The 27,445-nt window shown below is 32.6% G+C and overlaps 1 protein-coding gene across 1 annotated transcript in view; it reads right to left on the bottom strand.

The window, feature by feature from the left end:
- Positions 1–1,031: 1,031 nt before the first annotated feature.
- Positions 1,032–27,445, bottom strand: part of SEMA3A (semaphorin 3A) — a 548,785-nt gene continuing 522,371 nt past the window's right edge. The window contains exons 15-19 of the mRNA XM_024129840.3: positions 25,053–25,094; positions 20,622–20,779; positions 17,963–18,030; positions 5,696–5,838; positions 1,032–4,312 (exon numbers count right to left, since the gene is read on the bottom strand). Coding sequence (XP_023985608.1) covers positions 3,857–4,312; positions 5,696–5,838; positions 17,963–18,030; positions 20,622–20,779; positions 25,053–25,094 — 867 coding nt within the window. The 3' untranslated portion in view covers positions 1,032–3,856. The remainder of the gene's footprint in view (positions 4,313–5,695; positions 5,839–17,962; positions 18,031–20,621; positions 20,780–25,052; positions 25,095–27,445) is intronic.

Below are 27,445 nucleotides of genomic sequence, written 5' to 3'. Positions count from 1 at the left end.
TTTTTTTTAGTTTAGTTTGATTTGGTACCTCTGCCTCTGCCTGTGTGTGTTTGCATGTTTGAAATGAAAAACCAAGCTGTCTTCTTTGGTCCGGTTGACTGTGAAAATGGCCATACTATATGAGGCACCATTTCTGTGGCTTCTTTCTCTATTTCATGTATAGGTCCTCTTAGTATATTAACTTTAAAAAGTATGTTTCTTTAATTAATTACTATAAAAATTGTTACAAATCAAACTAATAGGATTTTGCAGACTTTTTGAAAAATGTTTTCTTCTTTATGGAAACATGTTTTTTGCAAACATTAACATTGACTTTAAATAATTATTACAAACAAAATTAAAATAAAAAGCATGGATGTCTTTGACATTAGGCCAATTTATCTGTAACACATTATAACATTGATGTTGAATCCTATTTGTTATGTGTGTATTTGAAGCCATGAAACCTGATAGATTTCAATTAAAGTGAACACAGATTGTGTTTAAAAAATGAATTCATAAAACAAAGATTTCAAAATATTATACTAATCACTCCATATTAATAAAATGCTTGCTTATGACCTTCAGGATAGCCAATTTCAATAACAATTATTAGGCGTCTTTGTAGATCCAGAATGAAACCAAACTGATTATGATAATGACACATTATAGAATTTCATCCCCATATTTGCTTTTTAAGTATGGCATAAAATAACAGTATTTAATTTAAAGGGCATTAAATTCACATCATCTCCATAAGTATAGAGCCCAGTTTACAGATGACTACAATGAAGAAATCTGCTAGCATCCTGACTTTGGTTCTCAACCTTTTCTGAACTTATGTTCCTTGACACTATATGCTACATGGAATAGTAAAGACATCTGAATTCAAATATTTTGAAGAAATGTGTATTTAGCAACTGAATACATGCTAAAAGGAATAATTTACAGCAGCAGTTTCATTACATTTTTCTCTCCAGTTTTCTAGTTCCCATCTGAAATGCAATGATAAATACAGATATGGAACATATTTACTACCTGGCAAAAAACATGCTGATTGAATGGGCACACAGCTTCTGCCCTTAAATAGCACATAAGCCACCTTGTTACCTATGTGGGAAAATCTTGCATTTTAGGATGATGTTGAACACACTGAAATGGAGTACCTATAAAAAGTTGCATTTTACACTGTCCTTCCTCTTCTTTTCAAAATTATTTACATCTCTTTTGCCTAATCTGTAGGTAGCAAAAATATTAAACACATACCACTGAAAATCACTAAATAATACATAAAATGTAGCAGTAAGTGTACATTTACATTTTGCGTTTGATTTCACCTGGGTCATAATTTCTCTGCTGTGCTGTACCTTTTTCCTATTTTAAGATTGCTGTAATAATCTGTTCAAGGTCACATGAGTCTCTTAACAAAGTTTCAACTCTGATGATACATGCATAAGCCAAAGTCTATTGAAACTGAATTAAATGGGACATTAATTACTTTTTGTGCAAACTGCCCACCTCAATACACATTGGCAGAATATTATGACTGTAATAAGACTTATTTACCTGCATGTTATATCTATAATTTTCTTTGAAAACTTAGACCTGATGATTTATAAAGACATGTCAGTGGATTTGTTTTTGTTTGTTAGTTGAAATCTACACATTCTTTCTATGGGTATTTCATAATGCTAAACAAAATGCATTCAGATATTGGAAGGCATCCCTGAAGTTATACAATCTCTACCCCTTCAAATCCTTTATTTTTGAGGACTAATAAGAAATAAGATACTTCTGTTATTGCAAATAGATTTGTTTCAGCTGCAAACTTAGAATAAAATGCAACAGTGAATTTTAGTACAGTTAAGATACTCTGAAAAATTTTTAAATGACCTATTTTTGGAGCACTCTTTGTTCTTTGATTTATATCTCAAACATTTTTTTTTTTTCCTCTACAGGAGTCTGTCCTTCAAATAATTTAAAATTCAGCTACCATTTGAGGATGTACTTCTAAAAGTAACACTGTATTAATCATTGGAGCCTAAAATTGAATGTAGAATATTTTTAGGCTCCCATTTGAAACAAACGTCAAAAAAACATTTATTCAAAGTAATCATTAAAACTGAAACATGAGCTTCCATCTGTGAAATATTTCAGCTGATAGAGAATTTTAAAAAAATTCACTGTAGTCTGAGGTGAGAAATTAATGCTGAGTTAATTAGAATCCCAAGACAGCTAGAGTTAGAATTTCAATGCTGCTTTCATTAATTAGCAATAAGATGTTTCCTTTGCATTTCTGTGCATGACGAAGGACCCAGAGAGGGATTCTTGGAAACATGAGTGCAGGGCAAAAGAAACTGCATTGCAATGCTGAAGGTCTTATACATCTTGAAGTCAATGATTCTCAAAGAATCATCTTAGGACAATGAAGCAGGCAAGCCCTTAATTAATAATCTTTTATCTTATTTTATAAGTTGTTGCAGGAGACAAAGAGCTTTACATGTTTTAAGTGTGAGCCGTGTCCTGGAAAATAGTTTGTATAAAAGTCAATCCCATTGACCTGAAAAGAGTCATGTGTTCTTTAGGCAGATAATTGTCTTAAACAAGGTGAGATAAGAGGCAGCTGATAAAAATGTAAACAGAGTTGGGAAATTTGCTTTTAGGAGGTTGTTCTGAGTATTACTGATCTCCCTCTTCTCAAAAAAATTAAGTGACAGATAAAATTCCAAATGGAGTCATGAGAGAGAGTTTTTATGTCTCAAATATCAGGCAGGAATTCAAGCGCAGAATTAAGACATTTTCTATTAACATTAAATTAAACCAATGCTTACTATTTGCATGAAATATGCAGTTCCTTTTCTCTTTGTTGATCCATTAGGTACAAGAAAATGCATTTACAAATCTATTTCTTTCTTCTCTTTTTTTTCCGGTTAAATGCTGTTTTTCTAAGAACATTATGCAGGTTCTAATAAATTTAGATAATATTTGAAGAAGGGGAAGTGTTTTTTTTAATTCCTCAGAGAAATAAAGCATAATTTATATCCAGATTTTAGGAATTAGTTGTTAATGATGTATATGTGTTTCTAGGACAATATTGGTTATTCCTCTTGCAAAACTGAAAACAACGTTTTAAAAAAAGCAGCACACAATTGGAGTTTTTAAAAACAAAAACTACACAGCACAATAATTGTAAGACAAAAACCTACTCTAGCTTAGAAAAGAGCTATTTTTTTCTGCATATTTGTCATGGTACATTTAAATTATAGTTTTAATAAAATACATCTTTAGATCAAAGCTGGAAGAAGACATCAGTAGTAGACCAGTGTATTCCACTTTTCTTCTGGATGATGGATGGTTTATATTTTTCATATTTCCACAGACCGTTTAATTCAGTATCATTTTACTCCTCCAGTACATATAAACACGAGTGCTGGTAGACAAAAAATATCCTTGAATCCAACAGTGTTTTGGAATATTCATCAGCTTAGTAAATCCATGCAGTTTAAAACTTCTAGTTCAATAAAATGGCTTTGCTGATGCAGTTTTTCTTCTTTAGATGGCAACATGGCAAATGACATTTTTATTTCTCAGGCAAAGAAGAAAGCGAAACCTGTATAGTGAAATCTCATAGGAAACATTAAGTCACTGGTGTGAACATCTGCATTCACCTGACCTCTATTAAGTGTTGGTATTAGGAAGAAAGCCTGTTAGTAAAGTTACTCATGGACTTAATTTATAATTGGTGGAACTCAGGTGCACTTCCCACCATTGTAAACATCCACATAATGCCATGAAAAAAGTTCATGTATATTGCATTTTTTCCAGTTATTGTCTAGGCAAGTTTCTACTTGTTTGAGGTTTCTAGAGGTAATGCAGCTCAGACACTCCTGGGTGCCCTCTCAAACTCGTGGGTCCTCCTGTTTCTACCTTTCTTATTTTCCTGTAAGTGCTTCCATTTGTTACTGTTCCCTTGGGTATGTCCTGGCCTTTGCCGACGCTGTTTTCGGTCCCTTTTCCAAACTTGTTCGCAGAACTCATCCATTGTGTTCAGGTTGGGGTGGTTGATGAGTTGCATGAAGTCTCTGTACCAGACCTTCTGGCTAGGTGTCATACTGTTGGAAATTTCTTTGGTCTTAGAGCCATCTCCATCATCATCTTTATGAAGAAGTTCTTCCAAATGCTCTGTGTCGATGACTTCCAGGGTCACTTTAAGAAGGGTTTGCATGAATCCGTGTTCCACGGCATGACAGAGGTAATTGCCGGAATCCTTCCGCTGCAGACTACGCAATAGAAGGCCTTGTTCGGTCCTGATGATATGATCATCCACTCTGATCTAGCAAAAGAAAAGATGTAGTAAAATCATACATATTTACAAGAAATATAGGCTCCAAAACTCTGTCTCAGCAAAAATTTAGACTGTGTACTGAGACACATTTTCATAGTTAATAAAATTTCTAGTTTAAGAGAAATGACAGCATTTTCCTATCAGGGAAAAGAGTTATAAATTTCTTCCAATTTTTTTTAAGAAGTAATGCAAAATATTGGCTGTCTATTGTCTTAACAGAATTTCTCATAATAATTTAAAGTAATCAAGATAATGGGATGAAAGGACAAAGATATACTTTATAAATTTGAAATAAGGTATATAAATATAGGAGAAAGTTAACATTGAATATTGGAATTGGAAATACAGAAACATGATACTAGAAAACAATGCAGCATTAGAATAAATTTATAATAAGGTTTGAAAAATAGAATAAGTTCAGCAGTTGAGCAACCAGAAAAAAACATGGGATTGCATACTTACTTACTTATTCAGTTTCCTAAGTCTTAGATGTGAAATGAAGATAGGCTATTTAATATGTCTAACCTCACTTTTATTTTGAATACAGTTTACAAAAGAGATCTCTGAAAGCCAAAGCTGGTAATATATAAAATCAACCTTAACATTTATATGATGTGATTACATGTTTGAAGACTGCTTCAACTGTCGAAAGAGATAATGGAAGGACTTTTACTTCTACATTCAGATTATGTTTGTAAAATTGTCTGCACATTGTACATTCACAAATCACCTACATACTATGGTTACCCTATTTGATGCTTTTTAAAAAGTTTTAAAGGCTCAGCGTACTCACTGAGATTTTCTATGCATATATTTTTTAAAATTTTATAGAGGAATAAATGGATCCATTGAGGAGGAAGATATGTGTGAAACTACATGCACAGTTCACATCAGAGTTCATAATTGGACCTCAGATCCTTTATCCAAAATCTACTACTCCTTTCCCTTAACTGCCCCTTCCCATTTGAGGAGGAAGTTAATGGAGAAAGGAAAACATGTTTGGATAGCAGAATTAATTGAACAAAAGTTAAAATTAGTAGAAGGATTAGATTTTTTTCTTGTATACGAATGTAGATAACATAATTGTTTTGTAGATAACTCCAGGAAGAAAAAAAGAAGTCTCTAAAATATATCCCCAAACAGCTTCTGAGACAAAACTCTTACCAGTTCACCTTGGTTTCTCTAACTCCTAGCACAAAGTCTGTCATAAAATCAGCCTTCAATTAATACTTTTTTAATGAATGAGTATTGGTATGTTAAGAAAAGAACAAATATTCACAGTACTTTTTTTCCCCTCTCAAGTCAACCATGCTGGGGTCACTTAACGGCATATGTCATATAGAATTAATCCAGTCAGTTTCTTTCCTATACCTCTTCTTTTCGCTCTTCATTTCGCCTCTGGAATTGCCAATAGACCAGAGCTCGCTGTGATTTTGGACTGCATTCCAGGAACGTGCTACTATTTTCTACTCCATAGATGATTCTTTCTTCAAAGCTGTGGCCATGGTGATTATCTGGCCGGTGATGAGGAAATGAAATGAGAAAATGTTAAAGAAGTAAACTCAACTTTCCAAAGTATTTATTCAGAAATTCAGGAGATGAATTTGTTGCCAAGTTGGAAGTCTTTTCCAATTTGATTGAAGATGGCAAAAATGACAAGGTTTCAGAATTCAAGTGTCTACTAAATAGACTAATTATTTCAGTATGGGTTATATAAAGCATATACAGAGATTTGTCTACCAGAAAATAGCATTATATTAACAAAATCAGTCATGTGTGCAGTATAACTATACATTTATATGCCATGATAATACTCTCCAAGATATTATTTTCATTGTAAAACTCTATGCCCTGACTAATGGTGCCAGTGAATATCTGCCACAATTCTCCAGCAGAAAAGTTATTCGATTGGGTTTTTGGAAATAAGAGTCCATTTCTGAGAACTTAATTTTGCCTTTCTGTGTTTGTTTTTCTTCTGTAAAATTAAATTTACCAGCCAGTAATATTTATCTAGTATTTTACAGAAGTGAGAGTTCAGGAAGTTTATACTCCCCACCAATAACCCTTAAATAATCCACAAGTTTGATCTGAAGATCAATTGGTGTGAAATGTTTGGGATGGTTCAGAAGAAAGATGCACAATTATAATGCAATGTGGTTTCAATTGTCCTTATTTTAAAATGACACATCTTTTATTATTTTCAAGAATTAGGCTAAAGAATATGGCAAGAGTATATAATAAAATTCAGCAATAAGAAATTCTGTTTCCTGATTAAGTTTCTATTATTTTACCCTTTATGTAACCTCCTTCAATGTGGTAAATGAAACACAGTTAAGATCAAAAGAACGACACAGGGCATCTAGGTAAAACTCATTTAGAGAAAAAAACCTCCTTATTATCTTGTTTAATCCTGTTTCCATTATGACATCCTGTACAATCTGGAACTCATTAAATTAATTTAGAAAATAATAAATATATTTTCACATGCACAGAGGGCTGACAGTGCAGACAGATGAAAATTTTTTGCTTTCTTCTTCAAACTCAGCTAGATTTTTAATTAAAAAAATGTTTCCCCCTTTTTTTGCATCACTTTGACAGTTTTACTCTTGTTATAACTGAGTACTTCTGTCTGTCATAGACAGTATGATTTGCTCTAAGTTTAAAGCTTTCCAAAATCCTGCTTCCATCCAATTCCCATACACAGCCTATGGCCATCATCTCCTATTCTCACTCTACCTATAGTCAACCTTCTGCCTGCATTTGCTATCTCCAGGGATGTCAATCCCAGTGCTTTTTCCTTTATTGTTCTAGGTGTGAAACAAAACTCTTCTAATATTGGAAAGTATCTGTCTCTTCTTATTTAAAAGATCAATAACTCTAGAAATAATAAAAAACAGGAAATGACTGAAATGTAAAGAAACAATATTTAACTGATTCCAAGTCACAGTTTATTTCATGTTGAAGATATATATATCTGTGTGTCAATATATATATGCATTATGGTAGTGTTTTCCCTCTGAAATTATTAGTATATCTTTGATTGAATAGATATGGCACATGTTGCTGTGCTAGTTTGCAAGACATCTGCTTCTTTGGATAGAGATGAATTGAGTGTCTATGTCCAACACGAGCTGGAAGATCTGTGATTCAGGAGCTATCATGAATAATCAGTATGCCTTGTCACAGAGGTCTTTAGAGTTTACATAGAATGCATTATTTTTTCTGCTAATGGTTGTGCAGTTTAAACTTCTTTTGATTTAGAAATTATTTTACTTGTAATATTATGCAACCTTAAAAAAGGTGGAAATCTGCAATATGCAACAACATGGATGAAACTTGAAGACATGCTAAGTGAAATAAGCCAGCCACAGAAAAACAAATACTGCATGATTCCACTTAGATGAGGTATTTAAAGTAGTAAAAACTCGGAGAAGCAGATAGTAGAATGGTGGTTGCTAGGGGCGTGGGGAAAGGGAAATGGGGAGTTGCTAGTCAATGGGTATAACATTTTAGTTATGCAAGATACATGAGATCTTGAGATCTGCTATACAACATTATGCCTACAGGGAACAATACTTCAAATTTTGTTAAGAGGGTGGATTTCATGTTGTGTTCTGACTCCAATAAAATAAAAACATTAAAAAAATTTAATTAAAAAAAGAAATCCTATTACTTTTAGGAAGTAACTTTTCATTCAATATCTACATATTACTGAATCATAAGATTTATGACAGCATGATAACACAGAAAAAAATCAGCTGGATTTAGAGACAAACAATATGGTTATCCAACAGTATCTTCTGTCTTGCCAGCCATGCCTCTCAGGTCTAGTTTTCTTGTAGAAATTTATGATAATACTTGACTTGTCTCTCATCTAATTTGTCCAAGTTACTATAGATATCTATAGAAATCTAAGAAATCTATCTATAGAAATCTGTATAAATCCTTCAGTACATTAGTTGATACACAAATAAGAAAAGCAGTGTAACTTGTATAATAATAATAGAGCTTAATATAAATGAAACATCTATTAGGTACATTTTCAAAAAAGTCACTGTTTGTCTTCTCAATTAATTTAATCATTCTAACTGATCCACAGAGAGCTTTCTGTCACCTCTAGAGTCTTGGGAAATCTGCTTAGTTTTCAGTTTCTCTCCAAGCTCTCTGGTGACAGCAAATGTTTCCCAAAGCCCATTAAAGAAAAGAATTCTCTTAGTAGTAAATGCTTCTTGAATTTAAAAAATATTTCATCTGTTACTTATCTATAGTAGAATCTAATACATTTATACCAAGTTGTTTTTGGTTTAATATAGCAATAGGCCATGGACTTCAAGAAATATTACATTCAGACACTTTCCCACCTGAATAAGATAAGAAGCACGACTGGTGAATTTGGTTCACTGTCTTGGTGTCTTAATAACTACTCTTGCCAATACCTTAAGGATTCATTCCCCTCTAAGTTGGCCCTTTCTTTCTCTCCCTTGTCGAAATTGAAAGCAAAATAAAATCTTCTAGTTAGTAGGCAGTGAAGCTAAAAGTCCTGTCATACATATTAACTATCAGTCTTAGTATGCAGAGGTACTACTCTCTTTCTTTGGTTTGAGAGTCTCCTACTGTATGTTCTGTTAGATTCTGGAAAAAATTAAATATCTTCTGAATACATTTGTTTCTCTTAATTCCTCTGCAGTATAATGTTTCTATCATCAGCAACTTTTAATTTAGGACCAGAACTTTCATTTAAAGTGGACTTAGCCAAGCATTCATATAGTTGGGTGCTTTGATGTCACACCCTGTAAACATTTTTTCTGTTAATTTCTCCATACCTGATACCTTATAAACAGATACTCAATAAATATCTTATTTAATTTTTAATTTAAAATTTATTTTTATACAATTCTTACCAGTTACACTCCATTTACAGTTATTACCAAATATTGGCTATATTCCCCATGTTGTACAATATATCCTTGCAGCCGATCTTACACCCAATAGACTACAGGAAGGCACTCAGTAAATATCCATTCCCTTTTCTGACCCTTCTATCCCAACCGCCTGAGTAAATTTTCTACAACATAGGAAACATTAGGGGTCTAATAACATATGTTTTTCTCTCTCTTCTTTTCTCCCTCCTTTCTTCCCCCCCATGCCCCTTTACCCCCATCTCTGTCTCGTTCTTTCCCTTTCTCTCAAAAAAAAAAAAATTTAACAAACAGGAACAACATTTTGATTCTTGACTTCTAAACTTATTAGATTGTCAATTTTTTGGATGGCAAATACACTATCATTTTGACTGTTATTAAAGCAAACAGCTCTGTATAGAAATGGTGGCATAGAATATACCTGCACTGTAAGTATTTTTCAGAGCATATACTGTTGAACTCATAAATACACAATATAAATCAAAAGCTCACCTGAGAAAACATTGTTGATTAAAGATTTCCTGAAGGATATGAAATCTTGCACATACAGGTTAATCTAATCTAAAATCTCTCTCTGGATTATAGTTGAACCAAGAGCAGTTTACATGAAACACATTGTGTTAATCCCATGATATAATTGATTTTATTGAATCCTGTTGAGTGGGGTCCCTCTGATCTATGTTGAGGGAACCCATAAGCAATACTCTATGGATTCGCTCACTGTGTTTATGTCCCAATGTTGTTGACTATGGTGTTATCTTTGGGAAATTTTTCTAATGTTAGTTTTTAGGAATTATTGAGATTCGCTTGAACAACTGAATTTTTTAATGAACTTTGTGACTCACCAGTTGATCATATTTCTCCCCCCACATTGGCTGAAAAAACCCATTAGACAAATTTATGTCTTACCCTTATAACTTCTTAGTAAATATTTTCTTGTCACATGCCTAGTTTTGTTCTCTGTCAGTACATCTGCTTTGCCTGTGTGCCATTATTGCTGCCTTTATCCTATCTTTGCTTTTAATCAAACAATTGCAAATTGTCTGAAATATATTAGGTCACTTATCAATTACAGACAGCATATACTTTTTGTAATCCCCTTAAATATTTTCTGTTATTAAAATATATCTACATACAAATAATAGTATCATGTCTGGATACAGAGGTAGTCATAAATGTGTGAGGTGAAATTATTGTTATTGCTGTTCTTGTGATAGTTTCAACTGTTTATTCAAAAATTAAAATCCTTTATTGAGAAGCCCTAATAAAACAAATTATGAACTCCTTCCCAGCATCAATTCTGCTCTCTCTTCCGTATCAAACAAAAGTATTGCTTCTTCTATGTTTTCAAAAAATCTCTTTTTACATGTATCTTTAGAGCACATGTAGTCTTATTTGTTACAATTTTTTATTAATCTGATTATCTCCCTCATACTGTGTGTTCCACAATTTGGGCACAAGGTAGTCATAAACCCTTAGCTGATGTTTGCTAAATGGCAAATCCAGGTAACAGTTTACTCTTCATTTAAAAGCTGAAATCTCATGTAACTTTGACATTTTCAAGACAGAGTTATCATAATTATGTAAATGTTAAGAGTTTAATCAATTTAAAATGGCATAGGGTTTATAACCCTCATTATGACAGAATACATTATTGCACGGTAAACATTTCAAGTCTTCTAAATTTGTTAAGTTTTATAATGTTACAAGAGTTGACTTGAGATATGGTAGAAGATGATGATGACTAATCAAGTGTACTCCAAAATCAAAAATTTCAAATATAGGATAATAAGAAGAGAAAGATATTTGAGAAATTATATGAATGTATTCTCATATCTCCAGGAACACCTATATCTCTAAACGATGTCTATGCCAATAAGTAATTTTTCCAGAAAGAAAGCAGTCTCATTGTAATCAATTTAAAACTACTTTTCATACTTAGAAAGCAATGATTTTGAATACAAACTTTTGTCATGAATATTACTAGTAGACAAGAAGGGTGAGTTGTTAAATTGGCATAATGAATTCTTATGGGTTGAAGTGAATAGTTAGAGCAAAATAATTGAGGACATTAAAATTATTTTTAAAGCATCACAGTGTGTTTGAATAACACATATTACAATATGTTGCAGCTGTTAATGACAAGAAATAATGTTTTTAAGGAAGCAATCTTCAATTAACCATTTCCTCTTTCAGTGGGATAATTTATGGAAATGAAATGAGGCTAATAAGCCAGAAAGAATGGGAGGAAAGAAAGAAGTTAAATAAATTGCTTCCTTTTGTAACAACAAAAAGTCAAGATATCCATCATTTGGCCAGAAATATCACGTTGCTAAAGGCCTTATTTAGTATTTGATTCTCTTCCAATATAGCAGAAACAGAAGGCATCACATTTCAGCTTTCCATTGATTTCACTCTCCATTTTAACCCCATAAATGTCTCCCAAGATTGAAATGTTAATAATGTAAGAATCTTAGGAAATTTGATTTCATGTAGAAAAGACAGAGATAGGTGAGGTAGTGAACCATATATGTATTCAACTATTTGATCTCTGCTGTCATTTTTTATATTCTCCCCCTTTAGGTTATTAAAAAGCTGAATGTCATAAATAATGAAACAATTTGGGAGAGGGAAAATAGTTGCAAATTATTTTACATATTTAGCAAATTCAATTAGTTGCCAAACTACATAAAGAGAAATCTAATTCCACTTATTTTCATCATATTGTAATTTTAATATTTTACACTGTAAATTTTTTCCCAATATTATTCAACGTAAAAGGTCAAGCAAAGGAGGAAAGGAAATGTTGTCCACCAACTCATGGTGACGCAGAAAGCTATGTCACTTCTTATTGTGCACTTATTATGCACTTCTTATTATGCACGAGATATGCACTTCTTATTATAAACAACATTACTTAGACTTTTCTTACTGGATTCTAGATTATTTTCTCCAGAAATACAACAGATACTTTATCAATAGAAAAGACTCTAATTTGACTTCAAGTGGATGAATAATAAATATCTCCTAAAGTAGCAGTAGCTGAAAAGGCATTTCATGGATGAATCCATAACTCTTGGGAAGCTATAAAATATTTAAAAATTTAAAAAAAGACAAAAGTTTCATTCATCCTTAACATTCATCCTTGACATTCATGTATATTTTGGGCCTGACTGAATATTAAGATGGTTAACAACTGATTTAATAATCTCATATACTGTAGTGCACTTAACACAAATTTACAGCTATATAACAGGGGTACTAGTTGTTTATTCATCAAGATAATTCTTAGTATAATATTTCTCCAGTGTTTTGTGTGATGCTTATACCAGCTAATTTCTCAGTAAATGTTTGTTGCATGTGAGTTTGCATGCATACATGTGCCTAGAAATGTGTGCATATGTATTAAAGTCCATATGCTCAATACATCTATTTCTCAAGTGCAAAAAAGACTCAATTAATGAAACCTTAGAGAAAATTTAAACTTATAATTTATCAAATTGCTAAAATAAATTTAAATTTTAAACTACTTTGTTTTATGCCCTAAATTAAGATCTGTCTCTGGTGCTGGGAAATAATTATCAACCAGAATACAACACTTCGAATTTTACAATTCAAGGAGTTTCCAGCTTTCCTTGAATTCACAGATACCTGTGGATTTGTGTTTAAACGCTCTTGTCAGTGTACAGATAGGTAGATGGATAAACAGAGAGATATGACTAGGATATTTTAATTTTATTGTTCATAGGTAATTATTGTAGAGAGAATAGCTAGTATCTTATTTTTAAGGTATATATTGATTTAAAATACAAAAATTAAATTGACATGTTTTGAAGTTAACTATGAAGCCATTTTAATAACGTGCTTAATAATCTTGGGATATCAGAGGCTTCAATGCTTCTTAGTATAGGGAGGGCTGAAACTCAATTATTTCAAAAAGCAACACCAATATGAAGATATCTACTGTACTATATAGTCTATATTAAATGTCTATGTTTTATTTTCATGACTTTATAGAAAAATCTTTACCAAGAAAACACATATAATTTAGATGGCAGAGTAAAATTACCATGGGAATTTACACCTTTAAAAATAAGGAAACATGAACTTTAATGTTCAATTTACGTTTTCCGAAGAGATATGATAGATTATGTAAAACACCCATTTGCTGAAGTAGAAACCTTCCATAAACAATAATAAAAATACCACCTTGTATTTTATTTAATATGTTTCCTTATAAGTTTTGGAATTAAAAAAATACAGCATGTTTAAGAACTTTTCATTTACAATAGTTAAATTATAGGTGTATAAAGAGTTGGGTGATCTCTGATGACATATTTAAAAGCTTTAATAAGGAACAATGATAGCACAAAATATTTTAAACTTCTTATTCTTCTTATTCAGGTTGTGTGTGCAGGTCTCGCACACATGTACTATGAATAAATGGATTATTGGCCTAACGTAATATCAGAAGACTACTGTGGTGATGATTGATTTTCTCCAGTGAAAACAGTTTCAAACAAGGTTTACAAAAGTTATGGAAGACACTACTATAATAATTTCATTCTAGGATGCATGCGTCTTTATATTTTAACATCTCTGATATCAGAATGTCTTACAGTTGTTCTCCATCTGAGTTGAAGTTGCTTTCTTCCAGAAATAATTTGTTCTTACTTCTTCCAGACACGTGAGACCCTACTAAGCTGATAGCTCCTTAAATTAAAGTTTTGTCTGAAGCTTTTGGTCCACCCCGTTGGTGTGAATTCAGAAATTAAACCTTCATCAGGACCACCTTTGTGGTTCAAGGAGTAAAACAGGCACATTTCTTTGCTATCTTCTTTTGGTTGGGAATTTATTTCTCCTTTGTGCCAATACTGAAATATATTGCGTTCTGGCTTGATGCTGGGACCATATATTAGATTGTCCATTTTGGGCAGTTTTTCTCTCTAAGCAGTACATAAAATAATGGTGCATCTTACATTCAGTGACGTCTTAGACTTGATACAATTTGGTAATTTATTAAAGTTAGGGATTTTTTTTAGGACTGACATCAGCTCATCTATCAAATCTTGAGGCTTCTCTTGTGGCCAAATGCTCAGATTCATAGTTGGATTTTCTACATGTATAAAAGAAGCTAAAGCACAGACCAGATTAGCATTGCTCCAAAATACTAAATTTACAGCTCTGCACACCATAAAGATGACACTGCCAGAGATATTTTATGAAATTTTGGAACAATTTTGGAATGATTTCATTTAAATTATGCCAACCAAGACATAAATTGAGATGAACTAGTTGTGGAGATAATGAAGAAGGTTGAATTCTGCCAACATTTTACTGTGGGTTGTTGGAAAGGAAATGCATGTATGTAGAACAGCCAAGAGAACTATTACAAAGTGAAATTCAATGATGGCATTAATGTTGAAATTAGGACATAAAATATTTCAAAGATGCAAAAATCTAAGATGTTAATTTTCAAAAATTGTTACTTCTGGTATAGCTTTTTCCTTTCTGGACATGTAGATCATAGTACAGCTTGTTTAGTAAAGAAGGAAGAATGAGAGGTAGTTTAAAGGTAAATTGACTCAACCACTTATGCTCTTGAATGCAAAGTCAGACAAGCTCCAATTCTGTGCACAACAGTTATTTTAGGAAAGGGAACATACTGGAGGTTTCTCGTTAGCATTGTGTATGAGTGAATGGGAAGACAAGAAGATCTGCCAGCACATATATTTAGGGTTTTGTACTGAAATTTCCCGAGGCAAAAGGCTACCAGTGATGGGGTAGAGTGTGCTGGACCAAGGGGAAGTGGAGCTGGATTCTTCTGTTTCACCCAGTCCAGCTCACCATTAGTGCTGCCTTTACAAGAGAGCGAACAGAGCACTGAGTAAGTGTTAAAGGTTTCATCAAGAGTGAAATGTCTTCCACCTTAATTCTGAGTTATTTTATACAGTCTCTCTATTAAAACCTCAGGAGATGTAAAATATAGAATTTTACAGAATATGTTTATCATTACAGCTGGAAATGATGGTCCTGAAGTGTATAATTGGCTTCAGGTTGCTTAGCAGTTTCTGTGAAAACATCTCATATCTTTATATGTTTCCATATGAACACATATATTTTATTCAATGTGAGATGTGACATTAGCAAGGCGACATACATGATTTTACAGGGCTGAGCTCTGGATTTCTGCCCATTTTACTTTCAAAGATTGACATCACCTATTCCAAGATAATTCACTGATTCCTAATAGTAAGACTCAGTCTGACCATATGGGAATGCCTGACTTAGTTTCCAAACATTTGAAATTTACTGTAATCTATGGTGTATATTTTTTATGTTTGGCCAATTAGCAAGACAAGCAGACAAGGAATAAAGAGGCCTTCAAAAAAGGAATGTTTTTACTACTGCAGAGCTTCTTGAACTATTTTTCCATTTCCTCCCATATATCACAAGCATCTACTTGGGGTTGTTCTTATACACACACACAGACCCAGTAACATTGAAACACAGCAATTATTTTTCCTCCCTACAGTATGCATTCCAACTGAAGAATCAGGAGAAAAAAGTTATTTGCATTCATTTTACTTTCTACAGCTAAGCAATTCTATATTCCCAAAGTTTATAGGGTTGCACCACTCTAATTTCATCAAAACATAACTTTAAAATCTGAAGCACTCTCCAAAGCCCATTCATTCAACTGTTAATAATATTTATTTATCCACAGCCTCACTTAAAAAAATAAATATGACTTCAGTCAACTTTTCCTTGTATATATGTACACTCATAATTCCAGCATATATATCACTTTGAAAAAAACACTGGGTATATGAAGGGACTGAATTGCTAAAAAAATGGATGTATTAATAAGATATATATATATATATTTCTCTAGTGATCTTCAAAACATAGCATGGTATCGTACATAAAGTGGTTTGCAACTATAATTTATTAGTTAATTGGTTTATGATATTTCTTAAAGATTCTTCTTCTGAATACAATGGTATTAATAACAATGTATGACAAATCATTTTCACAATAAATAATGGATGCTATTTAGATCAAATCTCTATTGAGAAACAAAAGTATGTAAGTATTATACTATAGCTTGAAATATTTAGATCATTCATTCAACAAATATTTATTAAATATCTACAATATTCACAATATTGCATCTGATATAGATCTAGAGATAAAAAAGTGAGCAAAATAGCAAGGTCCATATTGACATGGAGATTAAATCTGATTGGAAATGAGCTCTACTTACATCATCTTGTTTCTTTTACTTCTAGTTAGTATCATTAGCCTCTCTATATCTAAGCAAATATACTCTTTAATAAAAGGAATTAATATTTCATAATGCTGTATTGTTGAAAAGCTGCTGATCATAATTCAGTATTTCTACATGAAATAAATGGAAGACTAGTGAATATTTTGTTGTCCAATTGAAATATGCCATCCGAAAAATTAAATGAGGAGGTGTCAACAATGCACTATATCTGTATAAAGACAAAAACTTATAACATATGCTCCAATCTAGTGGTATTTTTTTTTTTATAATGAGATCGATAACAGACAGGAAAGCAAATAACAAACTGATAAGGAAATTTTGCAAGCACAATGAATTCAAAATATAGGCCCAGTTTGTGGCTACCTGTCTCCTGGTATTGGCATCTCTCAAACAACCGTGCGGACATTCATGAATCACATACCAGTACATGTAGGATACACACAGGGACTTTCAGAAAGTCAACTAGGTTTTGAAGTGTTGCTGGGTGCTATTCGTACAGTGTGTTTTCTTTCTTAACATTCATGAATCATGAATGTTCTACACACAGAATTAGTAAATCAAGTCCAAGTAAATGATAAAAAATAGTATACCTGCTTTTAAGATTAATGTAAAACGCACCAAAAAAGTTAATAGGATAATTATGTTCAATTACATGTAAAATGTTTACGTTTGATATTTTAGCCATTTTTAACTGAGCTGTTAGTTAGCAGTGATGTCATTGCTGAGTTTTCCCAGCAGGGGGAAGCATAGCCTAATTATTGTTTTTGTAAAGGGTTGAAGTGGGGGTGGAGGGGATGATCCATGCTACAATTTTACTGCGTTTTAAATGAAGATTGGTTGATATTTCATCATTAAATAAGCAACTTGACATTAAATAGGCCTTGACATCTTTTAGGAAGCATAAAATGAACTTGGTCCAAAATCCCCAGTTCAAGGGACTATCCTAGTAAATCAGAGTGAAGACATCCAAACTATCTTCTACTTGAGTAGGATACCCAGTAATAATATACCGGGTCTATATTATGAGCATATTAATGAGTAATTTGCATGGCTTATTTTAAGACTACACTTTCTTCTTTGATATATTTAAATGAATATATTTGTTGCCTACTACTCTCATACATGCTACTACATACAAAAGCGTGTACTTAAACTTGACTCCTTTTGGTTAACATGAGAAAATTGAGCGTTAAGTCTCGTAAGGGTCTAACATCCTTAATTTATCATACCTACAATAATAAAATATAATTCAGTGCTTTGTGTTCATTGGAATTTTCTTTCTACAAGATTTTCTTTCTCTTCAGTTGCACTTCTCTAAGTGTTCTGGCAGAGGTGTATAACTTGCATGCGTGTGTGTGTATATGCATTATTGCTTATGGTTTTACCCTGGTGTTAGCAAGTTGAAAGATTAAAAATGCTATAACTTACCATGGTGTTGTAAGTCTGAACAGTGAGTCAGCGGATCTCCATTTCTTATATCTTGTCTTCTTGTGCGTCTAAAACAATTATATTAAAAAAATATTACTGTATCTCTATTCCCTCTTGGGAATTTGTCATAAGAATTGAGAATAGTCAAAATCAAAGACCCTGGGAGTTTATCAGAAGAGATGCATCTACATCTGCCTAAAAGATTTTTTAAAAGCAGCTCATTATACCTACAAGAACAGTCTGCAAGATGATCAAAATGGAAAATAGTATATAAATGTACTAACAATGCAAAAAAGTCTTTCGAAGTACTGATAACAGAAAATTCATGGCTTCCTTTTGCTACTGAATGTCAGTCAGTAAGAATCTAACATTTAGAAAATCTAAAATTCTTAATATCCTAAATTCTGAGGAAAAAGCACAAAATATAGAAGAGCAACCCATTTATTCAATGAATAGAATTAAACTTTTTTCCTAATCTCTAATGAGGGAGTAAGCTTGAAAATTAAAACTCACACGAATGTTCTCTTTCTCTTAATACTTACACATAATTCCTTAAATAGGCTTTTGTTAAATTATAGTGTTAAGACTATGAATTCTATTTGTAAGTTAGTCTTTAATTTTTCTTTTTGGTTGCTATACCAACTTTTTTTTTATAAAACATTTCTTTTATGATTACATGGTTATGATTGCAAACCAATTTACCTGCGAAGTGAATAAAAGGACAAAAACAACAACAAATACCGTGGAGCAAGGCTCCTCCTTTTATCAGAGGAAGGTGAGAGAGAAGACGAACTTACCTCTAAAAGAAAAGCTAAATTTGCTATAAAACTCGAAATTAATTTCTCCTGCATTCTACTGCTCAGATCATGTTACTTACAGTGCATTCTGGGAGTCCTCTCTCTACACTTGGCTACTGGTTGACTGGGAGGAAGGAGGTTGGCTCCAGCCGTTGTGGTGCCAACTAGATGTGTAGTTGGAGTAGAAGGCTAAAACTGGAGATTGGCTCTGTGTGACTGACTTGAAAAGACTGGGGACACTTGCCCATCTGTCTTCTGCATCTATTTTAATGGGTATTGTCTTGCTGCAAAGTTAGTTACCATCCTTGAAAAGAGCTCTCACAAAGGCCACTGAGAATCGCAAACATGGAATTTGTTACTGTATTCATAAATTTAGAAGTCCCAGGTATTTATAGATTTCTATTTGTAGAATTGGTGAGACTATCAAACAGATGTTGCACATTTCAAAATTGAGCCAACAAGGGAACTTGTGAAACACGAACCACAACGCATTTGGGAAGGCATTTTTTATTGCCACTGAAGCTTTTGAAAAATGCCGTCACAAAGAATATATAAATTGTGAGGCCTCTAAACATCCTTTTCAAAGACACATGAAATTGGATTAAGTAAAATCTGCAAGGCACAACAAAAATGTGTTAATGATAATTCCTTCAATCTTGGAATCTAGGTATGCAATAAACACATTTCAAATGTATAACATCCAGCTTTTTACCTTATTATAAATGTAGTTATGATCTTATTTTTATCTTCTTTCTCATTAAGAAAAGCTTAAAATTCAAATGGATTATTACTAAATTAGGCAATGTTATACATTTTCACATGGAAAGGAAATAATACCCATTTTTAGTTCAAACATGAATTCCACACTTCCAAGCAACATTAAAAGCCCTTTAGAGCTAACTGATTTTAAGAAGCATAAAACCTTATTCTTAATTAATTTAATTTTATTGCTGTGAAAACAGCATATTCCTATTTATTAAATTATCCATGGTTTCTTTGATCAATAACACATTATCTCCACACTAAGTTCTTGTTTTAAATTTAAACTTCCAACAAAGTCAATAGGTATATGAAAGTAATACTAACATGTTGTCTAAATTCTGAATATTGAAGGCTTAAAAAAATTGCATATTTATTAAATGGAATAAGCTAACACTACATTTACATTTAATATTATTATTAACAAGGTAACTGTTTTAATCCATATGGACTGACTATATGAAAGATTTAAGTTGTAGATGATTTAACACTACAGTCAATATTATCTAGTGTGTAATCAAAATACTTAAGTAGATATTAGGGTTATTTCTTTTCCCTAATATTTTTCCAAAACCTTTAAAATGATCCAAATGTTGTAGAACACATCTCATTAGCAATGAAAAAAAGCCACGTTCTTACCTTCTAGTAAAACATTAGCTAAGATAAAAAAACAAAACAAATTTTACTGCTCCTATAATGCATTGCCTTAATAATGTTAATTTCTATTAAATGTTTCAATATGTTCCTGTGCATATTGTTAATCTTTAGGTTTATATTAGCAAGTATTGTATATTACTTCACCTATTATTGCTTGTTTCTTAAATACTGGTGAATATCAAGGGGGAAAGGTAGCCTTAAGAGAGTAGTAGAGAATATGTTGAAATGACTACTTTGTCAAATTAAGAAAGTGTTTTTGTTTTTTAAAACAAAAGTAAACCAAGTTTGTGTACAACGTTTAGGAGGTATCTAAGAGTTCCCTGAAGTATAACACCTAATTTTATTCATCAGAAAAAAGATGATGTATTTATATGAAGAAGTTGTTCCAAAAATGGAATCAGATAAGATAAATATGAAACACTGTTTATTTCTAATATTCCTCCTACCTCTTTGCAGTAGGAAAATAGCGAGAACATGAAGAGCCATCCCAGGCACAGTAAGGGTCTCGGGCAAGGCAGCACTCTGCACAGGCTTTCCCGTAAATATCACATCTGTGTAAAGGGAGCTGTGTGACTCCCACGGTAGAGCCAATATATAGTTGTTGCTGTGGAAAGAGTTTACTGTTATGACAAAAACTACCTTGTTTTTCAAATCTCTTTTTTTCTTAAAAACAAAACAAAAAAAGGTTCCAGCTTAGCAAAGATACGTTTATATTTGTGGGTTTAAAAACATTCCATTATTGGTAGTTTCTTCAAAGGCCGGGCAGGAAATGTGACCATTTAAAATAGAGCAAGATCAAAATCTAAATAGTTGACTGAAACAGGTATATTTTATAAGTGTAAAACCAAGGGAAGATAAAGGAAGACAGCAATAGTTACATGTCAATTAAATCTCATAAAAATAAAAAATTTTAAACAGACAGTAAGACACTGAGCAATGCAAAGTTCAAAACTTCAGTTTTTGCTCTTAGGTTGCTTTTTTAACTTCTACTGTTTATAATTTTGATTAATCAGATTATCTACAGTGCCATGTATTCTGATTGGTCTTGAGGCAGGAATCTTTTGCTTTTGATTCTTGGGTGCCCTACTGCATTGCCTGTAACGCAGTCTGCCCTCCTATAAGAAGGGAAAGGGTGAAGTTTTGGCACTTGCATTGGTAAGAAGTTTTGCTCAACGCTAAATGTCTTGCCTTTGCACTACCTCCAGGAAGATTACTTTAAACAAAAGTACTCAATTACTTCTCATTCAAAAGATCATCAGATAGGGGAATCAAATACACTCTGGCTGGTGCCGGGGACTTGAACAAAAAACTCAGGTGTTGTGGGAAAAAGTGGGGTATTGGGCATCAACATACCTGGATCCTAGGTCTTGCCTGACATTAACTCTCTTGTGATCTTGGGCCTTTCACATAATTTTTCTAAGACTTAACTTCCGTATTCGTAAAATGAGCATGTTTAACTAGATCTTTAAAGTATGCATCTAGATAAAACGTCTATGCTGCCACTATCCTCAGTGAATTTGAAATTATCAAAGGAGCCAGAATTGGGGGGAAAAACCTTTCTAACAGCAACTACTTCAGGATTTCAATACAAGTTAAAAAATATCTTTAACAAAGTTGAACCAATGTAGCATACCAGTTGCAAATTTATGTAAACACAAAATGACATACAAATAAGACTGTTTTGTGATTTTTCTACATTTTACTGTAATTGGTGTCATAGCTCCCTTTCTTGCTCTAGATGATTGAATAATTATAATAAAACATTAAATAAAAGTTGTGAAAATACTGAAACATGACAGTATGTATGAAAAAGACCTCAAAAGTGTATTTTAATTTTCCACTATATAAATGAAAGTAAGTTACAGAAAAGCCAGTCTCTGAACCATGGTGTGCTCTTTTACTATAACAAATTGTCTAACAGTCAGCAATGGATAATTAAAATTGCATTTCCAAAAGGCTCTCAAAGATGGGACTACATATGTAAACAGATATGTTTAAATGAAGATATAAGTAACTATTAGAATCTATGAAATTATTGAGGGTATAAGGAGTACTTTTAGAAAATAATTATATGCTGAAAGCTAACCAACTTACTTATATCTTAATATAAGAAAGGGAAAAAAAGGGGGAAGAAATAATACAATAAAAACTAAATTATTATGGGGGCAGATAACTGATTGCTTATTCCATCTCAGTAAGTGAATAATATTTATAGTACATGAACATAGTATAGTATAGTATATAGAATATATAGTATATAGAATATGGAATATATTATAGCAAATCAATTACTTACTATATTCACCTTGTATTATTATATTGAAAGATGCTACAAACCATGGCAAATTAAGAAATGGTAGTTAAAGTCTCTGGGAGGAAAAGATGAAGTATTATTAAGTTTTTAGCTTGAGAGAAAATTATATTGATTTGTACCCCTCTTAAAGCATCTATAGAACCTGCATGTGATAACAGTTGATCATAATTTGAAAAATATTAACAGGAAACTTAACTAATGGAAAGAAATTCTTTATTCTTTTTTTTCCCTCCTATTCTTTCTCTCTTCCAAAAGCACCTTTAAAAAAAAAAAACTTAGATTGTATTGAAGGCAAGCAATCTCAATATGATAAAAAATGAAACAAACATAAGTTTAAACAACAATTAAATTAGTTAAAATGGGGTAGCAGTATCTAGAAGCATGATTGGCATTGGTGAATACAGACATGCCAAACCATATACTGTGGTCATAACTATTTAAAAAGCTACCGACCAAGTTGGTTATACCTAAGAAAAAGATTTCTATGTTTGGCCAATAACTTTTAAGAAGCATGAATGAAATTCATACTTATAGATTTCTGTAAGAATATGGCATTGAGTAGTAAAGGAGTTGTTATCCAAATGATAATATCTAAATCTGTCAGATCCCTTTAGGAGAAAATCAGAGAAATAATACATGAGAAGAATATGAAACCAAAAATATGGCAACTGAAATTATTGTAATGAAAATCTAAAGTGTGATAAAATGCCCCAAATTAAATACAATTCAATGCAGTTTATATTTAACGATTATTCTGCAGTACTATTAATGATTTTCACAATGAATTATGCTATTTAAATGAAATATGGGGGACGCTTGCAGGCACCATTGAGCATAATCCAGTCACCAGCAAATAACCTGACGTGCTTTTTCTACCCAATTTAACATCACCACAGGCTTTCTCACTAACCTCCTTAACAAATTGTGGTTCATAAGCAGGAGATGAGTCCATTTAACCAGAAAATTAGTTGCAACACTGCTTGTCCCTCTTGAATCTACTGCCTCACTTTTAAAATTTCCATAAGCATAAATGAAATTGAGTCACATCTGAATGAAATCAAACTCCAGTCACATCTGAATGGAAATCAAACTCCATCTGATGTGAAAATTTTCCAGTAATGGAAAATGAAGGCTAGGGACACTTTCTTCCAACATAGTATTTTAGGTTGATAAATTGTTTGTGTTTGTTTTTTGGTGAAATGTGTTGCATTTAATAGGCAATTCTTAAGGTAGGTTTAAACATGTGAAAACAGAAAGAAATGTTTTACAAAACTAGATGCAATGTAATTAATGTTGACAAAGAAGTCTAGCAGAAAATAAATAAATAATTTAAAAAATCATTACAGGAAAGAATATCCTGGTCTAGCTACTATCCTGGAAATCCCCAGATTTCCTTGCCAACATCTGACAATTTTTAGATTAGAAGAACAGGTGAACACACACTTATGAAGTGTAAGATGACAGTATCAGGTCAATAATATCTGCACTCTGGATTTCTCTAAATAACTAGGAGATTATCAATCTATTTTGATATGAATGTGTGGAAAGGATATATACTGAGTTTTAGTGGCACAGTATTTTAGCATCCTGTATGAGGAATAATGTATGGTCAGAGATAAAACATGTAAACAGTTAAGAAATAAGATTCACCAAATCATTCTCAGATTCAATAATTTTGTATGTAAGTTTTCATACAAAACTTGTATGTAAGTTTACAGTGAGTAAAGGGCTCCCTACTCCTTCCTGGCTTTTTCTTCTAGGTTATTTAATAATTAATTTCAACTCAGGATCCAAGTCATTTTTTTCTTTTTAGTTACCTTTGATATACTGGATAGAAAGGCTAGGTAACATTTATGTGGAAAAGGTAATTCATTAGAAGTTAAAATTATATTTGTTTTGCCCATATCATTTAGCATTTAGAAGTCATTTGTGTTTCTTAAGAGTCTTGCCAAAGCATTCATTCAACGTGAATGAAAAGACTATTAACACGCTGCCCTTAACCTTTGAATTCATGGAGTTTAATAACATCATTTGGCAGCGACCATTTTGCTGCTTCCGTTTTATATTTAGCCAAACTAAATGTTTTCTCTAGCACACAATACTACTGAAAAAGTAAAATTAACTTTTAAGTAAAAATCCTCCAAAAATATATAGTCCAGTGCATAATTTTATTAGCCTATATAATGTATTTTGTTTATACATACAAATTAAATTATAAATTTATTTATATTCTGAAATATTCAGAATATTTAAAGGATAGATGAAAATAATTACTGAGTAAATTATATTACAATGACCAAAAAAGAAATGCTATAAATGAAAATTTACAACAAATAGTGATCTAAGAAAATATTTATAGGACATATATGAGACTGTTCAAAAGCATGAGGGCAATGAAAATTATCTTTAGTTTCCTACTAGTTATTGTAAGAATTTTTTCTCTTGTTTTTTTGAACAATTGTTAATAAATCCATAAAATCTGATGGAACATATTTATCTATTTGAAACATAAAATTAGCAAAATATAGAATATTGTATATACTGTAATATATAATGATAGTACCTGCTTAGTGGAAAGCTCCATTGCTGAAATAGCAGTTGGTTCCTAAAGAAGAAAAACAAAATGTGCATTGTTTAGTCAATTAGAAAAGTCATAGAATACCAACATAAATTTTCAGAAAGATAACTTCAGTGCCTGAAAGAAGCACTATAATTGGGAAATAAGACATGTAAAAGAAATTGCATAGACAAGTGTTGTATGTATGGAGCAGACAATAAGTACATCCTCCAGTTAACGACCATCAGGAACATACCCATGAATCAGGTTGGTTTACTGCCCACTGTGCATGGGAAGCTCAGTAAGAAAGGGATGGAAAGGACTTATATGTTTTGGTCTTGTGTTAGGTGATTTAAGGAAGGGCTCCAGGAAGTAGGGCTTTGCTTTGCATTGGATGCTGACAAAAAGCAGAGGTAATTCTATGATTAGGTATCTTCAAAAGTCTTATTTAGGAGGGAAAAACAGAGTGAAGCTAAAGTAGTGATAGGTAAAGTAGCAATCACTCACTAGGGCAGGGTAGGGAGATATTTGGTCATTTTTATGGTTTGGCCAACATTTATATTCTTTTCGGTGTTCAGATATTCAGACATGATTACAGAATGGTCTTGCTTTTTTTTTTTTTTTTTTTTTTTTGATTCATTATGGTCTGAGAATGGCCCCATCTGATGTTGGGGATCTGTGAAAATGTGTATGTTCAACTGGAGAACACCACCATGGCACAGGTGAGACCATCAGGTCAGCTCCTAATAGCGCCAAGGATGAGCTGAGAGTACTGGGATGGTTTCCAGCTGTCAAGAACTGTGAGAGCTCAGGTGGGATGAGATTATTTCTTTATTATTAAAATGACTATGACGTAAAAGCCTACACTTCAGGTCTCTGCTGGAGAACATAATCTCTTTAATTTCTATCAACAGGCTAATCTAGAGCAGTCATGACTAGGGAAGTAATAATCACCAATACACTTTGCTAAAGTGTTCTGCTAAAGATTATCATAAACATATGTAGGTTGCATAAATAAAGGCTGTTCTTTGCTGAACTTAGACCACCAAAAGGCTATTCACCTGAATGCATTCGCTTATACTCTTAGATTCACTTTCATTTAACTGTGCTCCATCCTATGTCTCATCAATGACAAACACAACTCTAAGAAGAGATGGCTGAGGGTTTCAGAGATAGCTGATGACAAGGACGCTTAGGTGGGAAGAACAAAATCCTAAAAGGTCTCTCTGTGTAGGTGACTGAAGTTAACCCCTGGAGAAAGGGTAAAGAGTTGCACTCTGGGGTCAAATGTATGGGTTCAAATAGTAGTAACACAAACTTGGCCAGAAGTGTGATATTAGGTGTGGTATAGAATCTCTTTCTAATTTAGTTTTCTCATCTGAAAAATGAGTACAATGGTACCTTCCTCATAGGACTGCTGAGACAATTAAATGAATTAATAAATATAAAATACTTTACAAATGTGCTCATCACATAGTGTTTATTTACATCTCTCCTCTCTTTCACATGCACAACATACACACTCAACACATGTGCACACACACACTCCCATATTCTTTCCTTTAGTTTTTCTCTTGAGTGCTTATCACTATCTAGAAATACATATATATGATATTTATGTATATATATGATTTATATATGACATTTATCTTGAGTCATATAGGTATAGGAGATGAGTTTCCTCCTATACTTCAAAGCTCTTATCTGAAGGTAGGGAGTAGGAGTAAGGAACTAAGGATTGAGAGGAGGGAGGAAAAGTCAATAAAAAGTAGGTCATGTAAGTCACCACTGAGACAAAATCTGAGGATAGTAGACAATGACTCTCAAAACTATCCACTGAGGCTTGTACCAAGAAAAGTTTTATATATATATAAATACGGAAATATTCCATTACTCTTTGGATGCCCACAGGGTTGTTAAATCTCCCACACCCTCAGTTGTGACTCTTGCTTGCCCTTTTGCCTGTCAGGGAAGTGCTGGGGCAAAAAGTGAAAGACACACAGTGGGAATTAGAGGTGAGGTTCACAGTGATATGAGGACAGCAGCAGAGGCATCTCACATGTTTTCTTTTTCTGAATTTAATTTTTTTATACAGCAGGTTCTGATTAGTCATCCATTTTATACATATCAGTGTATACATGTCAAGCCCAATCGCCCAATTCATCACACCCCCACACCCACCCCCCACCACTTTCCCCACTTGGTGTCCATATGTTTGTTCTCTACATCTCTGTTTCAATTTCTGCCCTGCAAACTGGTTCATCTGTACCATTTTTCTACGTTCCACATATATGCGTTAATATACGATATTTCTTTTTCTCTTTCTGACTTACTTCACTCTGTATGACAGTCTCTAGATTCATCCACATCTCTACAAATGACCCAATTTCATTCCTTTT

The sequence above is a fragment of the Physeter macrocephalus genome, chromosome 5 (genome assembly GCF_002837175.3).
Source record: "Physeter macrocephalus isolate SW-GA chromosome 5, ASM283717v5, whole genome shotgun sequence".
NCBI lineage: Eukaryota > Metazoa > Chordata > Mammalia > Artiodactyla > Physeteridae > Physeter > Physeter macrocephalus.
Note: the sequence above shows the minus strand (reverse complement) of the source record. Positions and strands in the feature narration are given on the sequence as shown.